Below are 15369 nucleotides of genomic sequence, written 5' to 3' on the forward strand. Positions count from 1 at the left end.
TCAAACTGTAATTCAGGGTTAATAGCCCCTGATTCATTAAGACAGTAATCTTTAATGGTCTGCTTAGTGTAATCTATAACATCAGTTGCTCCCAGAGATTTTACAAACTCCTCATTTTTACCACTGCAAACCCCAACAATATCTTAAGCTCCCATAGATTTAGCAACCTGGATCCCAGCAGTACCACACCCACCACTAGCTCCAATTACCAGAACACGATCATCCTTAACAAGTTTACCATAGTCCCTTAATGATTGAAGAGATGTCATATACGTAGTGAACATTGCAGCAGCTTCCACGAATGAAGCACTCTTAGGTTTATGAGCCACTCCAGCAAGTTGAGCAATGGTAAATTCAGCTAAGCTACCATTTAATGTTCCACCATAAACTTCATCTCCGACCTTAAACTTGTCCCCAACCTTATCACCCTTCTCTTCAACAACACCAGCAAAATCAATACCTGTAACGGGCCCTTTTATTGGCCACCCCACTTTGTAGTCGACAGGGTTGATAGCTGCTGCTTTTACACGAATTAGTATGTTGTCTGCTCCACATTTTGGTTTTTTGTAGTCCGATTTAAAGGAGAGGTTACCTCGACTAAAAACAGCAGCTTTCATGTTAGAGTAACCTGAATTTAGTTATTTAGTTAGTGTTTCTAAAGTAGGTAGTAAAATGTGGGATTGTTTTAGTACTGAATTATTTAATCGCTAAAAAGATTTCAGTGCAGCATATCATTTAACTGTTTGCAAGGGGGGCCGGGGGGGATCAGGTACTAAGTGCGGAAGTGCCGTACGTGACGTCGACTAAGTGCAGTGTTGGACTTTACAAAAAGGACCCACCCACCCCCTTCACGGTACTAGCTGCTTTTTCGGTACTTTTTTTTGCGGTACTAACTGTTGAGAAATCACGGTACTAACTGAGTCTTGGTATATAAAATAGGATACCCACCCATAAATTGCTTTAAACAGCTCATTAAACATTGGGAAATGGGCAAATTATACCCACTATTTAGTAGGGGTTTTGTTTTCAATGTACTAGTCGAATTAGATAAAAAGTTAATTACGTACAAAAAACCCAAAAAAAAACCTCAAAACCCATTCCCAAAATTGAAATTTGAGGTAAAATGGGTTTTTTTGGGGTTGGACACTCAAACAATAAACCCCTTAGTACCATGTACCAACTGTTTTTCTGGGAGATGAGCAGCAGACCCACCACTAAGTACAAGAGTACTAACTGCGTTTTGGAAGAAAATATGACCCACCCACCCAACGTCACGTACGATTCTGACCATATATGATTCCCCCCGCTGTTTGACAGTGTAATTTTCATTCTGACGGAGGAGGAGCGAATTAACAATAATTCAAACTCAAAAACATCAACATCTTTAAACAAATTTCAGTAATAATTCTGACAAAAATAATCTAAGATCCGAAATAAAGATAAACTAATATACAAATTTTCAATTTTCAATCATAAATCATCAGTACTAGTGACTATAAGTTCAGTTTGAGTCGTATACACATTTATATATATTATTTTACTGGTTACTCAACAAAGCCTAAGTATAGACAAAAATCATTTAAAGAACATACAAAATCCAAAGAAATTCAAAACCATCCAAAATATTATCTGGATCATTTTCTAATCCATTTTGAAGACTATCTTTCCTTTGGCCCTCCTACTTTTCAGCAGATCAAAACCCTTCTCAACTGCCTCAGCAGTAAAAGGTAACTCCTCTGCTATAACTGGTTTTAAATACTCCTGAACTCCTTCTGAGTTTGTCCAGCCATCATCCACTAACTTAGCAAGTTGTTGTAAATCTTCAGGGTTCGTCTCCAAATTCATCAAATGCTGGTTAGCCTTAAAACCTATGGTGAACTTCCGTAGCCACATGTCTGCACTACCATTGATTGCAACGTACTGCCCATGTTTTTTATCTGCAGTGGCAGGTTTCAGTAATTCCATTGAAATGTTTTTGTAGTCCTCGCCACCCCCACTATTAGTGGCAGCATCATAAATCACATCAAACTGTAATTCAGGGTTAATAGCCCCTGATTCATTAAGACAGTAATCTTTAATAGTCTGCTTAGTGTAATCTATAACATCAGTTGCTCCCAGAGATTTTACAAATTCCTCATTTTTACCACTGCAAACCCCAACAATATCTTTAGCTCCCATAGATTTAGCAACCTGGATCCCAGCAGTACCACACCCACCACTAGCCCCAATTACCAGAACACGATCATCCTTGCTGACCTTTCCAAAGTCCCTTAATGCTTGAAGTGTCGTCATATACGTAACATACATTCCAGAAGCTTCCACGAATGAAGCATTTTTAGGTTTCAGAGCAACTCCAGCTGGCTTAGAAACAGTGAACTCGGCTAAACTTCCATTCCAACTACCACCATAAACTTCATCTCCGACCTTTAACTCGTCCCCAACCTTATCACCCTTCTCTTCAACAACACCAGCAAAATCAATACCTGTAACGGGCCCTTTCATCGGCCATCCGATCTTGTAATCCACTGGGTTGATAGCTGCTGCTTTTACACGAACAAGGATACTGTCCGCACTGCATTTGGGCTTTGCATAGTTCGATTGAAAGGATACATTTCCCCGACTGAAAACAGCAGCTTTCATCCTAGTAAAATTTTAAATGGAGTTACTTTATTAGATAGCGATAGGTAGTACAAATGTGAGATGGATACAACACTGATACGATTAAATGAAGCTAAGATGTGGGCCTTATTACTTTATTATTTGAGTGGTGCACAGAATTGCTCAGAATTAAGTTTAAACTAAGGGATTAAAGAACATGAGCTCACTTGATGCAATTAGCACTGTATAATCTTTATTCTGTGTTTCCCTGTTTATACTTGTGTTTGAATTCAGAACCACAGGAAATGAGTACACAAATACTGGTTGAAATGAGAGTTAAATAATACATTGTCATACTGTAGTACTACAATAATATCATAATCTTAAGATGAGTATTTCATCAAAAAGTAAAATTTATTAATTTGTGATACTAAAATTCGAAAATGTCCTCAAATGGCCTTAAAATAATTATTGCTGTTAAAACCTTTTAAAATGATACAATGAAAAACCATATTAAAGTAATAAAATAAATATCAGAAACAAATTAAAATAAGAAAATGAGTAAAATATAATATATAAAAAATTGTAAGCATGTTCAATTAGTTTGTCTTTACCATGTTTACACTTTCACAGTAAACAAAATACAGGCACACATCCCCACACACAGAAAGCTAATATATTATATATTTTGTCAGATCTTTTAAAAATGTCCTCTTTGGCACCAAGAGTCCCAGACTCCTAGACTCCTGTGTTTTTGGATGTGGGCCAACATACACACGGTCTTTTTTTTCAAGTTCGAACCTTAATGTGAGAAATGATCCTGAGTATCCATTGTAAACATTTTGCGTCTTGAACCTTCATTCTGATAGTTAATCTTCTGGTATTTCTCGGGTCAGTCTCTCTATAAAATATCTAAAGAAGTTCCCAAGTCGCAACTAAAAGACAAAAGAAGCTTTGCCTGTCTTAGTTTGAAACGAAGTTTATGTTTTACATCCAAAATGTGCTTCAAGGTTGTATACTGTGTGTTCTTTGATGTCTGATCAGAGTACACTTCACATTCACAGCATACGAGCATAATGAACACTTGAATGACTTTCCCACTGAATCATGAGATTTTTGATGTTTGTCCAAACCGCCTTTAGTTGTAGCTGCAAATGGGCACTTTGAACACTTGTAAGGTTTACCAGTCGCAGTATGGATTCTTTGGTGAACTTTTAGCTGTGAATTTAGTGTGGCAGCAAATGAACATTCAGAACATTTGTATGGCCTCTCACCAGTGTGTGTTCTTTGGTGGGATGTAAGGGTTGATTTATGGGCAGCAGCAAAAGGGCACACTGAACACTTGTATGGTTTCTCTCCAGAGTGGGTCCTCTCATGACACCGGAGATGTGATTTTTTTGATGAAGCATATGGACACAGCAGACACTTGTATGGTTTCTCACCTGAGTGAATCCTCTGATGACACCGGAGATGTGATTTTTGTGATGAAGCAAATGGACACAGTGGACATTTGAACGGTTTCTCTCCAGAGTGGGTTCGTTCATGAACATTCAGACTATCCTTGTGGGCTGTTGCGAAAGGACACTGTGTACACTTGTAAGGTTTTTCCCCTGTATGAAGCCTCTCATGAATTTTAAGGTGCATTCTTTGACTTGCGGTATACGGACATGAAGGGCATTGGTAAGGTCTTTCTCCTGAGTGTGTTTTCATATGGCTATTCAGATTAGCTGTTGCTGACGCAGCAAATGAGCATAGAGAACATTTGTATGGCCTTTCACCAGTATGAGTTCTTTGGTGAACTTTAAGCTGTGAACTTTGTGCAGCAGCAAATGAACATTCAGAACATTTGTATGGCCTCTCCCCAGTGTGTATTCTTTGGTGGGATGTAAGGCTTGATTTTTGGGCAGTAGCAAAAGGGCACACTGAACACTTGTATGGTTTCTCACCTGAGTGAGTCCTCTGATGATTCCGGAAATGTGCACTATGTGATGAAGCATATGGACACAGTGGACATTTGAATGGTTTCTCTCCAGAGTGGGTTCGTTCATGAACATCTAGACCATTCTTGTGGGCTGTTGCAAAAGAACACTGTGTACACTTGTAAGGCTTATCCCTTGTATGAATCCTCTCATGAATTTTAAGGTGAATTCTTTGACTTGCGGTATACGGACATGAAGGGCATTGGTAAGGTCTTTCTCCTGAGTGTGTTTGCATATGCCTATTCAGATTATATTTTGTTGACGCAGCAAATGAGCATAATGAACATTTATAAGGCTTTGCCTCTATATGGATCCTCTGATGATCTCTAAGAGCCTTCTTTTGTGTAGTAGCAAATGTACATAAGGTGCATTTGTGTGGTTTTATCCCAGAGTGTATTATCACATGTTTGTTCAGATCACCTTTAGCTGCTGCAGCGTAAGAACACAAAGGACACTTATATGGTCTTTCAACAGTGTGCGTCTTTTGATGTCTATTTAGAGTAGCATGTGAAGCTGCAGCAAATGGACATTGTGAACATTTATAAGGTTTCTCCCCTGTATGTGTTCGTTGGTGACTTTGAAGATGGCCTTTCTGTGATGCAGTATAAGGACACTGGACACATCTGAATGGTTTACTTTTGGCACTGCTTCTGGTCTGCATCTTCAAAATATCCCCCTCTGCTGTTGCACAAATGGAAGACAAATCATCACTTGGTGAGGTTGTTTTATCATGCAAGATAATTTCAGTGGACTGAGAAAACATCTCCCCATCATCTTTATCAGCTCTGCCTTCTGCTGAAGTTGGACTATTATTAGCATCCGAACTCTCTACTGCAGGGCAATCCTGTTCTGGCGATATCAAGTCATCATCTTGAGACGAAAACTCTTCATGATTAATATGAGAAGCATTTCTGTCGAAAGTCATCTGATCATGGTGTTGCTTCACATGTTCCATGAATGTGGAATCTGAGTAAAAGTGCTCTGCACAGATAGGACAAATAAAACCAACTGACTCTCCTTCAGGTTCACATTTAATTTCTCTTTTCGTCAAATTATTTGATGTTTCATGTTCTTTGATGTGACCAACAAAATTATCTTCAGTGAAGAAATGTAAAGCACATATTGGACAGAGGAAATTGCCCAAAATAGCCGAGGGATCTTCTTGTTCAGACTTTATTTCTTGTTTTATCCTGAACGACATCCTGAAATTTTAGTAAAGTTAAAAAAGAGCTTTTAAATATAACTTAACTAATGAAATATAGCCTAGGTGTAGACTTTTACATCGGATCGTCACAGATATTTTAGTAAGTAAATTAAAAGATTAATTGTATCAAATACATTTTACAGGATTGTGGTTTATAAAAAGCAAGCGTTTGTTTTGTGAAAAGAATGAAAATATGAACGGAGGTCAAAATAATTTAGTAATTACACACAACAATATCATATTATATATATATTATACATAATATTATATATGTTTCTGTACAATAAAAGATAAAACACATCATAATTGGTTATCTTCAGCATTAATATGCTTGTCACAAGAAAATTTTAGTCGCAAGCATTACTTGTGGTTTTCATTTAAAAACATTAAAGAAGGGGAAAGCACTATTTTCAGGGTCCAATAAATCAACCAAAAAACAAAGTGTCCCGGCCCATCCCTCATAAAGAGAGAACGGGCAGTCAGGATTTCTAGCTTCAGCAGTAAACTCTTCTGTAAACATGAACTGGCCGAATTGGTGAGCCCGATATAAATGTTTGAGGTGCCCAGTAGCCCGATACAAAGCCAGGAATGCATAACCACTCCCTGCAACACCGTGACAAATGCCCGGTCCCTTCAGAAGTAAGCCGTGTTTCCAAAGATTGTCACCACCTGCTCTTAAAGCTGCATCCCCAAACTTCTTATCCTGGATAATTTGAGTCATAAGTTAATGCATATTAATACTAAACATGTAATTTTCATTTGTTAATAAAATCAATTTCAAAAGAAACAAAATATGGAAGTTAGTGCAAGGATATTGAAGTAAATTTTAAACACAATATCGATAAATAAAATATACCTTCAACTCAAGGCTAGCTTTGATGAGAAAGTATATAACCCCAGGGGATCCATGACACCAATGCCACAGATGATCACGATTCTCATTCAAACAAGCTGGGTAATTATTATTCTCTGTTTCACAACTCAACAAACAATAACAAGCTGCTGTAACGTCCTTCATAGCTTCACTGTCCAGGTACTTGGAGTAAGCCAGCAGCATCTGTAATATTGCTGAGAGACCGTGTGCAGCTCCCAGGTAAAGACTGTCGTAGTAACTGTACATTAGGGGACTTGGAGAGTTTAGCTTAGCTGCGTTAGCTCTTCCTGACTGTATAATGGAGGTAACGATAGACTGAATAACATTGCTGGGTATGATATCCTCTCCCAGTTCTTGTTGAAGGTAGAGAGCTCCACAGAGGTATCCAGCACGTCCCACTAACAGTTCATCTCCTCCACAAGCTAAGAAGTCTACTGGTTTACACATCTTGTGAAGAGAAACAAACTGTTTAACATACTCTTCCGATTTTGCAGTGTCGCCTGTCCGTTCATAGAACACAGCAGCAAAGGCGTATACCCCAAGATGTCCCAGTAAAAATGCTGCACCTGTACAGTTTTTAGTTTCCGATTTCTTACGGCAGTATTCCAGAGATGCCTCCAAGTATTTGCAGGCTGTGGTGCGACACAACTCTCTGGATTCATCAGTGAGATGGGAGGACTGTGACGTGTAGAACAAGCCGTAAGCAATTCCAGATAATCCAACATACAGACCACCATCTTCAGCTCTTGGATCTGCTTTAACACGTGACACTATCAGCCCTACTATATTGTCAATCTCTTGAATAATGTCTGATTTGTAGTTCGATTGTATAGCTTCTTTTGTGAGCTTAGTGTCGAAGTCATGAAGATGGTTTGTAAAATAACGCTTTCTCCGCCCTAGATGATGGGCCATCCTTAAAATTTCAGATTAAGAAATTAGCTGCAATAAAACATGGACATGCATTCGTTATTCATTTAAGATTGCATATCAAATACCATCATAGTTTGTATCTAATTTCAACTAAACTTCAAGATTTGTAGGAGGTTGATTTGAATCAATGATATTTCATTATTAGATAATATATCATTTAAAGGTTATAATGTAGACAAAAAGGGTTTCAACAACGAATAATAAATTATGTATGTTAGTAAATAGGATATAATTTAAAATTGAAAGCACATCGTTTTCATATAAATACTTAAATATAAACCCTTTTAATATAGAAAAGTTTTAGAAGTTTTAATCCAAATACTAATTTTAAAAGATAATTTATAGATACGTTGATAATTTAATCAATGTAATTTATTTATATAATTAATTTTCATGTAACATCTTTAAAAAATTAACAGATACAGTATCGCAGATTGCAGGCAAAATTGTTAATTACCAATTGAAAGTCATTGAAATTCATGATAAACCAGTATGATGTTAATTTAAAAATGTAGGGTAAATTCGATATGATAAGTTAATCAAATATATAATTCTGATAAAAACAGTAACAGCCCAGAGATACAAAATAGAAAATTCGTTAAAAACATTTGAAAAAATATGATTGATTAAAAATGTGACTTTTCCGTGCAATCAGAAATGAAATTCAATTAAGGCAAACAACATTGAACAAATTTGAGAATACAACAAAAATCTAAAAACATTGCCTTGATAAACCAATAGCAATTAATAAGGAAGAAACTTTGTTCCAAATATCCCTTACTTATATCTTTATATAATAGTATAACAATATGTTGAACGAGTCAACTGAGTTTAAAAATGGAAGTATTAAAATGTTTCAGCGTATGTGGTAGACAGGTTGACCTGGAGGTCGCCACTCTTCTTTTCAGTTGCAGCAAAGTAAGCTTTAACTCCTCCGTAACCTTTCTGTATCACTTTCTTGTGAACCGCTTTGTAATTAGCATCTGAAATATTCGTTAATATGACAAATACAACCATCCTGTTGAAAACACATCGAGAAAATGATGTAATTTTATGAATTCAAGGTAATCATAGACATAGACATAATTTCAAACTAAACTACATATCATAACGAATTTCAATCTTATCTTACACTTTGTACTTTTATAGTATATTTTGTAATATAATGCCAATAACTCACCACTCTCAACTATGTAGCATTTGTAGGAGCGGTCTTTGTTGTATACAAGCATTGGCCCATCTTCGGCTCCTTCAGCACCAAGGGATACCTGAGGTTTTTGAAATTTATAAATTTAATCAACCAATTCACAAAGATTAATCAGTAATAATTATAATTGGCAAACATTCATTTAATTTAAAAGTCAAACAAAGGTTCCTAGGTTTGGTTTTTTCTAATTTGGTACAGGTGAATGTTTGATATTGATGACTTAAAAATGTAGAGGCAAAAATAGTGGAAAAAGTCTTAGTTATCTTACCTGAATCTTAACTTTCATAGATTTTTCAGCTTGCGGCTTTTGGTTGTTTCCACGACTGCTTTTATCAACCTTTTTTGTTTTCTCATTGTATGTAATAAATTCTTTTCCATACGGATTGGTCACGGGTTTAACATACACTATATCACCCTCAGCCTTTGTAGCAGCCTGATGCTCCTTGCATGTGGGCTTGTGTGTCTTCCAGTCATGTGTTTGACAAGCCCTGCTACAATACCTCACTGACAAACAGCCTGCACATTTGCTCAGCTTACCAGATCCATTACAATAAGTACAAACAGCATCTTCTTTATCATCACCACCATCTTTAGAACTTTGAGCTCGTTCAGATTTTGCCATGGCTCTGTAACCTTTCGAGAAAAGAGATGCTATTCTAGGAATACGACCTCCCATGGCCTGACATGAGATTCCGTCATTGTCTTTTAATGCAGGATTAGCACCTTTAGTAACCAAGAACTCAACAAATTCATAATTGAAATTCATTATGGGTTCAAAGAGTGGAGTGCAACCAAATCTGTTAACAGCATTAACATTTGCTCCATTTTCAACAAGAAGATGGGCAATACTCAAAGTGGTAGAGTTCCCAATCTGTGTCAAGCAATGATGCAGAGCAGTGTATCCAGCAACGTCCTTAACATCCAGTTTACAACCAGCCTCAATAAGCAGCTTAGCCACAGTAATGTGGCTTTTGGAGGGAGATATTCTAGCCCCACAGATAACATGCAGAATTCCACAGAATCTAATCATACTCTCTCGTCTCTCTAGCAGCTTAAATTTGTCATCTTCACTGACAATTCCATTGATGTATTTTCTTACTTTTTCTTCATTGCCATAAAAGCAAGCCTTGCACCAATCTGACAGCCTTCTATTGGTTTCAGGATTGTAGTCAAAACCTGTGGACCATTGTGTTCTCAGCTTCATAGCTTCAAATCCTTTCAACGGAGATTGATCACCATTTCCAAAGGGATCACTATCATGATCAATTATTCCAGCTTGTGATTCCAGATATCTTGCAAGAAACTCTATTTCCCCTTCTCGCTCTGCATCTTTATGTTGTTTAAACGCAGCCTTGGAAGCCTTACCGAGCTTGACATCATTCCTACCAGTCATTTCTTTTAACCCCTGCTCAATTATTTCATGTCCATTTTCATCACCATCAAGCCCAAGTCTAACAAGATCAGCAACCACTTCTGTGATTTTAGTAGTTGTTTTTCGGTACTGCTTGAAGAACTTTGTACCATCATCTTCACCAAATTCTTGATCTTTGTGACCACTTGACATGTTTATTGTTGAAGTTACCTACAATAATTACATTACACTTTACTTTAATCATTAATTATTAATAAACATACTGTTTCAGAACTTACATCAAATAAACAACCAACTTGAAATTTTGGGAAAGCATTTCAATTATCAAACCACATGTGTCTGGAAATTTTGGAGTTCCTAACTCAAAACGTTCTCACTTTATGGTGACAAAAGAGAAAAAGAGGGAGTGCTGTGCCACACCAGTGGCGTAACGAAGGGCCCTGCTGACCCCGCTGTGCAGGGGGGCGCCGTATTAGGGGGGCGCCAAATCGTCGTTTGAATGTGGGACAGTTTCGAAAACTTAACTAAAGTACTAGCAAAACTGCGCGTTTTGCTCTAGATACACACTTTTTTAGAGATTTTACCGGCGTATCCTCTAAAATCACCTAATTTGTTTAATTTTAGGGAGGGGCACCAAAAGGGGAGGGGGCGCCAACAGGGGGGCGCCTTTGCGGCAGGGGGGCGCCAACAGGCAACGTTACGCCACTGTGCCACACCCTTTGTAATCGATGAAATTTTACGAAAATTCTAGGAAATCTAAGTTTGACCCATATCTATATTCTCTAAATTTTTTAAGCAATTTTAATTCCAATTACGTAAGTTATTTAATGGTTGCGTGTGGGTAGTTACTTTTGTGCCACCCTGTATGTTTACTTATGCAATGTATTTCTTGAAAGTGTTGTTTTCTTTATAGTATTATGTTTACAATAAACTACAATGTATAGTAATATGTTTACAGTACACTACAATGTATAATAGTAATATGTTTACAATATGGACTGAAGAGGTATCTTAACAAGATTCTTGATCTTTTGGCAATTAACCCTCAATCAGTGGCGTAACAAAGGGCCCTGCTGACCCCACTGTGCGGGGGGGAGGGGCGCCGTCTTAGGGGGGCGCCAAATCGTCGTTTGAATGTGGGAAAATTTCGAAAACTTAACTTAAGTACTAGCAAAACTGCGCATTTTGCTCTAGATACACACTTTTTTAGAGATTTTACAGGCGTATCCTCTAAAATCACCTAATTTGTTCAAATTTAGGGAGGGGCACCAAGAGGGGAGGGGGCACCAATAGGGGGAGCTTCTTCTTTATTCTGAATATTTGTTTTATTCTTCGGCTGGGGGGGGGGGGCGCCAACACGCAACGTTACACCACTGCCCTCAATCACGATTCTCTGATCAGTCAGAGGTCAGAGGGCACGGAAACATTAAACAATTGTGTAACTCCGCATAGATCCAACCAATAGTAATGTCGATGTATTGAAGTGAAATCCTAAAAAGATTCTTCATCTTTTGGCAGGGACTCCCCTCATTTCGCATAGATCCAATAGATCCTTAACTACTCCCTATACTTGGTGACACTGCAATTCAAACCCTAGACCAGTGCAGATGGCAGAACCTTTAATCACTACGCCACTTAGCCTCTAAGATAAATCAATATCATGATTCATAGACTTGAAAGTTACAAATTTATGGTATGGTACCACATAACATTCTAAATTAAAAAAGGGAGCTTAATGAGGAAATGGAAGAGGCTGAGAGAGACTTGGTCGGTGAAAAAAAAAAAAAAAAAAAAAAAAAAAAGGGGGGACCCCCAACCCATGTAGCTGAGACACCTCACAGCAAGTAGACCAAAGTGGCTCTTGCTTGTGAAAGGTGCGTCAACTACCCGCCGAAGCGGTGGGTTGGGAGTCCCCCCTGGGATCATTTCGTCCGTAAAATTATATACAACATAAAATAGTACAGTAAAATATCAAAATTTACATAAACAAATCTAGGAGACCTCAAAGCTCGTCTTCTGGGGGATGAGGTTGAAGGAGATGTCATGCAGTTCAAGATGCTGGGCCGTTGATCTTCCTCTGATTCCTCTTAGTGCAATGAGTCGGTGAATCAACCGGAATCAATGCAAGGAATCATGCAACCACACAGTAGATTAGGTAATGGTTTTGGCAACTGGAGAAGATGGATAATAGGGAAAGATAGAGGGAGATGGTGCTTGGAGTAAAAAATAAGATGGAGTTGAAATTTGAGGTGGAAGAATGCTCTTTGGAATTGCATAGCAAGTGAGGAGAGTGGATAGACCAGTGGCATAAAGTTACATCAAATCTTCTAATGGGAATTGTGACCCCCACTGTCGAATCACTATAGTAGAGTTTCTACGATACAGGGGGAACCGCGCACTCGAGTGCGCGGCGGGTCATACAACGTATGACAAATATTTAATACTTTACTATAAATATATTTCATTTTTTGTTAAACATTAAAACATAAAAGTATAAATTAACTTTACAGCTGGAAAGTTTGTTTATATTATTTAAATAAACACATTATTCACATTATTCACTGCACAGCACGTCGTGGCCCTTACTTGTGCAGTGGTGCATTTTGCCCTTGGTCCGATTGTGCCCGGTTTAATCATAATTTCACTTACTGGGCCGCGCGCTTTAATTGACGATGTCAATTCATCGCAGCTCGGCGCAGCACAGAAGCGCATTTTGCCGATCTAGCTGTGAGAAGCCTCATTGAGTGTGGATTGCATGTGGATCAAGCGCAGTGCCGCGCCTAAGCAACAAAAGAGTTATTTATTTAAAAAATTTATTTTTGTACCTCAAAAATGATGTAAAGTTTTTAATATGACGTAAAATTAAAACTATTTCCGTACAGCCTAAGTATGCTCATTAAAAAAACAATGATCATGCTAGCTTTTTTATTTTTGTAAGTCGCGTCCGCGGCTGACATCTTGGGTTGTACTGGATGTAACAAGTTTATTATCGGATGTCTACTTATATTTATTATGATATCATTATTCATTTTAATGGCAATAAAATTTAAATTTTGTTTTACTTAAAAAAATTTTGTTTTATTTAGTGCGCGGCGCGGCACAGTAACGCATCTATCAAAAATATTACCCTCTTTTTAATATAAAACCTAATCAAACTTTCCATGTGTAATAAAGATTTATAAAACGCTTCTTTGCTGCAGTTGTCACATTGCACATACTGTAAGTATACATTATTGATTATGCAATGTAAACTTACTAATTGAAGCGAAATCGAAACAGCTAAAGTATTGACATACGTTGCATGCCACTTTTCGCGCGCAGTACGTATTTTAAAATAAAACATGGTTTTATGTTTAATTTGAAGCAAATAAAATAGCATAGTTATTATGTAATCATAACCAATAAGGATATCAGAAAATTGTAATTTTGTTAATTTTATCGTTTATAATTTGACATTTCACCGAAATGTGCAATGTGTTGTAATTTTACAACGCAATTCTTAACTAGTAAAACAAAGTATTTTAGTAAAACAAAATATTTTATTTATTAGCAGTGCAATCTGCAATTCATATGATATAATTATAAGAATGTAATAGTATGTCACACTTATTTAACTGTTACGTTTGAGTAGTCGTGCCATGGCTAAATCAAACTAGGACCAGTGGTGTCGATTAACATTTAATAGGTGAGTCTAAGTGACACAAATGGAAAATTTTAAGAAAAGACGGATCAAAACACAGATCCAAGGACAAGGAGACCCCACTGCAGGACCATACTTTGCTCTAACCAGAGCCCTCTCGCTTGCAGTAGCGCGCGACCGCCGGAAACATGCGCGTCGCGTCACGCAGTACGCGTAGGCACATGGCTATGTGAAGACCATACTTGCTATTGGCTTGTGCATGGCCCAAAAGGTTCCAGTTGTCCAGGAAACTGTACGTAGCTGGTCAATTAGTTTTGAATTCAGACTACACAGGAGGGGCTAAGTGCAAAGAAACTGCTGCTAACTGCTGCTCACTGCTATTCACTGCTGCTCACTGCTGCTCACTGCTGCTCACTGCTACTAACTGCTGCTCACTGCTGCTCACTGCTACTAACTGCTGCTCACTGCTGCTCACTGCTGCTATCGGCGCGCGCGCGACAGCAGCAGTGAGCAGCAGTGAGCAGCAGTGAGCAGCAGTTAGTAGCAGTGAGCAGCAGTGAGTAGCAGTGAGCAGCAGTTAGTAGCAGTGAGCAGCAGTGAGCAGCAGTTAGCAGCAGTGTCTTTGCACTTACCCCTCCTGTGACTAGGCTTGATGAGTTCTGGGGTTTCTAGAGGTAAGATTTGATGGTGCCAGGTTTTATTTGTTCAGGCGGACATGGAAATTATTCGATGAATATATAGGTATATAAAAATCATATCAATATAAAAATAGATCCAAAAATAGATCCAGAGATTCACACGGCAGTCAGGGAACTTCCAGACAGGATGCTTTTGAAACAGGTATAATTAGCGCTTTTGTAATTAATTGTATGCAAGGGATGGGATGCTGATCAACTAAGCTGGTTCAATGCCCCAGCTATTTAGGGGGAGCCACTCAATTCACGCCCAGGTGTTGTCAATTGCTGGGTTTCGAGTAAAAGCTTTTTGATACGGCTCTTGATAATTTAGATGGGGGAGGAAAGGTCAGAAAATTTACTAGAGCCAGGGACCATGACATCGTTTTCATTAGGAGTGCATTTGTCGAATATTTTATCAACCAAACTGTTCCATATAGTCGTACCTTTGAAGACAAAATTGTGTTTAGAAATGTCAAGTTTGTGTCGGGGGACCCGCATAGTTTGGCTACATGTTCTGGAACTTGTTTGGAATAAACTTGTCAGAGAGATGGGTTGATGCAGTTTCAAGATTTTAAACAATTCAGTGGATATATGTTGGGTGTACAAGTTGTGGATTGACATGATCTTCTCGGTATTGAATATTGGCTTAGTGTTTTCCAAAGCAAAGCTCCTTTTTGCGATGTGTTCACTGTATGGTCTTGCACGTGCACATGTTTCATAGTACTCTGCCCGGTCAAAGCTTGGTTTGCTTCCAAATAGAAGGCGTACGCATCTTTTTTGGATGGAGGACAGCTTAGATAGTCTATAAGGTTTTAATACTTTCAACACTACTATATAACAAATAATTTGAGGGATGGCAAGTAACAATGTACCCGAGAGGGTGTCGAT

The 15369-nt window shown here is 38.0% G+C and overlaps 5 protein-coding genes across 5 annotated transcripts in view; 1 reads left to right on the forward strand and 4 right to left on the reverse strand.

The window, feature by feature from the left end:
* Positions 1 to 1377: 1377 nt before the first annotated feature.
* On the reverse strand, positions 1378 to 2637 carry LOC134826648 (uncharacterized). Its single transcript, XM_063839107.1, has one exon. The coding sequence runs from the start codon at positions 2500 to 2502 to the stop codon at positions 1642 to 1644; it is 861 nt and encodes a 286-aa protein (XP_063695177.1). The 5' UTR covers positions 2503 to 2637; the 3' UTR covers positions 1378 to 1641.
* Positions 2638 to 3003: 366 nt separating this feature from the next.
* LOC134826583 (zinc finger protein ZFP2-like) lies at positions 3004 to 5781 on the reverse strand. Its single transcript, XM_063839008.1, has 2 exons — positions 4377 to 5781; positions 3004 to 4292 (listed from the first exon to the last, which is right to left on the reverse strand). The coding sequence occupies exons 1-2, from the start codon at positions 5776 to 5778 to the stop codon at positions 3604 to 3606; spliced, it is 2091 nt and encodes a 696-aa protein (XP_063695078.1). The 5' UTR covers positions 5779 to 5781; the 3' UTR covers positions 3004 to 3603.
* Positions 5782 to 5981: 200 nt separating this feature from the next.
* Positions 5982 to 7637, reverse strand: LOC134826637 (lanC-like protein 3). The gene is made up of 2 exons (XM_063839093.1): positions 6638 to 7637; positions 5982 to 6484 (listed from the first exon to the last, which is right to left on the reverse strand). Exons 1-2 carry the CDS (start codon positions 7565 to 7567, stop codon positions 6155 to 6157), a joined length of 1260 nt encoding a protein of 419 aa, XP_063695163.1. The 5' UTR covers positions 7568 to 7637; the 3' UTR covers positions 5982 to 6154.
* A 435-nt stretch (positions 7638 to 8072) lies between these two features.
* Positions 8073 to 10386, reverse strand: LOC134826636 (uncharacterized). The gene is made up of 3 exons (XM_063839092.1): positions 9061 to 10386; positions 8766 to 8853; positions 8073 to 8568 (listed from the first exon to the last, which is right to left on the reverse strand). The coding sequence occupies exons 1-3, from the start codon at positions 10354 to 10356 to the stop codon at positions 8432 to 8434; spliced, it is 1521 nt and encodes a 506-aa protein (XP_063695162.1). The 5' UTR covers positions 10357 to 10386; the 3' UTR covers positions 8073 to 8431.
* Positions 10387 to 15303: 4917 nt separating this feature from the next.
* Positions 15304 to 15369, forward strand: part of LOC134811886 (aldehyde dehydrogenase, mitochondrial-like) — a 48633-nt gene continuing 48567 nt past the window's right edge. The window contains exon 1 of the mRNA XM_063818998.1: positions 15304 to 15341. Coding sequence (XP_063675068.1) covers positions 15335 to 15341 — 7 coding nt within the window. The 5' untranslated portion in view covers positions 15304 to 15334. The remainder of the gene's footprint in view (positions 15342 to 15369) is intronic.

The sequence above is a fragment of the Bolinopsis microptera genome, chromosome 2 (assembly GCF_026151205.1).
Source record: "Bolinopsis microptera isolate Bmic1 chromosome 2, MBARI_Bmic_1.0, whole genome shotgun sequence".
Lineage (NCBI taxonomy): Eukaryota > Metazoa > Ctenophora > Tentaculata > Lobata > Bolinopsidae > Bolinopsis > Bolinopsis microptera.

Bases quoted from the DNA above. Each gene is read 5' to 3' on its own strand.
- LOC134826648 (XM_063839107.1), bottom strand. From the start codon at position 2,502: ATGAAAGGGCCCGTTACAGGTATTGATTTTGCTGGTGTTGTTGAAGAG.
- LOC134826583 (XM_063839008.1), bottom strand. From the start codon at position 5,778: ATGTCGTTCAGGATAAAACAAGAAATAAAGTCTGAACAAGAAGATCCC. The intron at 4,293-4,376 runs GTGAAAGGCCAT...AAACACACTCAG, and splicing joins TCACCAAAGAACTCATACTG to GAGAAAGACCTTACCAATGC.
- LOC134826637 (XM_063839093.1), bottom strand. From the start codon at position 7,567: ATGGCCCATCATCTAGGGCGGAGAAAGCGTTATTTTACAAACCATCTT. The intron at 6,485-6,637 runs GTATATTTTATT...CAAATTATCCAG, and splicing joins AAGCTAGCCTTGAGTTGAAG to GATAAGAAGTTTGGGGATGC.
- LOC134826636 (XM_063839092.1), bottom strand. From the start codon at position 10,356: ATGTCAAGTGGTCACAAAGATCAAGAATTTGGTGAAGATGATGGTACA. The intron at 8,854-9,060 runs GTAAGATAACTA...CAAAAACCTCAG, and splicing joins CTATGAAAGTTAAGATTCAG to GTATCCCTTGGTGCTGAAGG. The intron at 8,569-8,765 runs GTGAGTTATTGG...CGAATATTTCAG, and splicing joins ATGCTACATAGTTGAGAGTG to ATGCTAATTACAAAGCGGTT.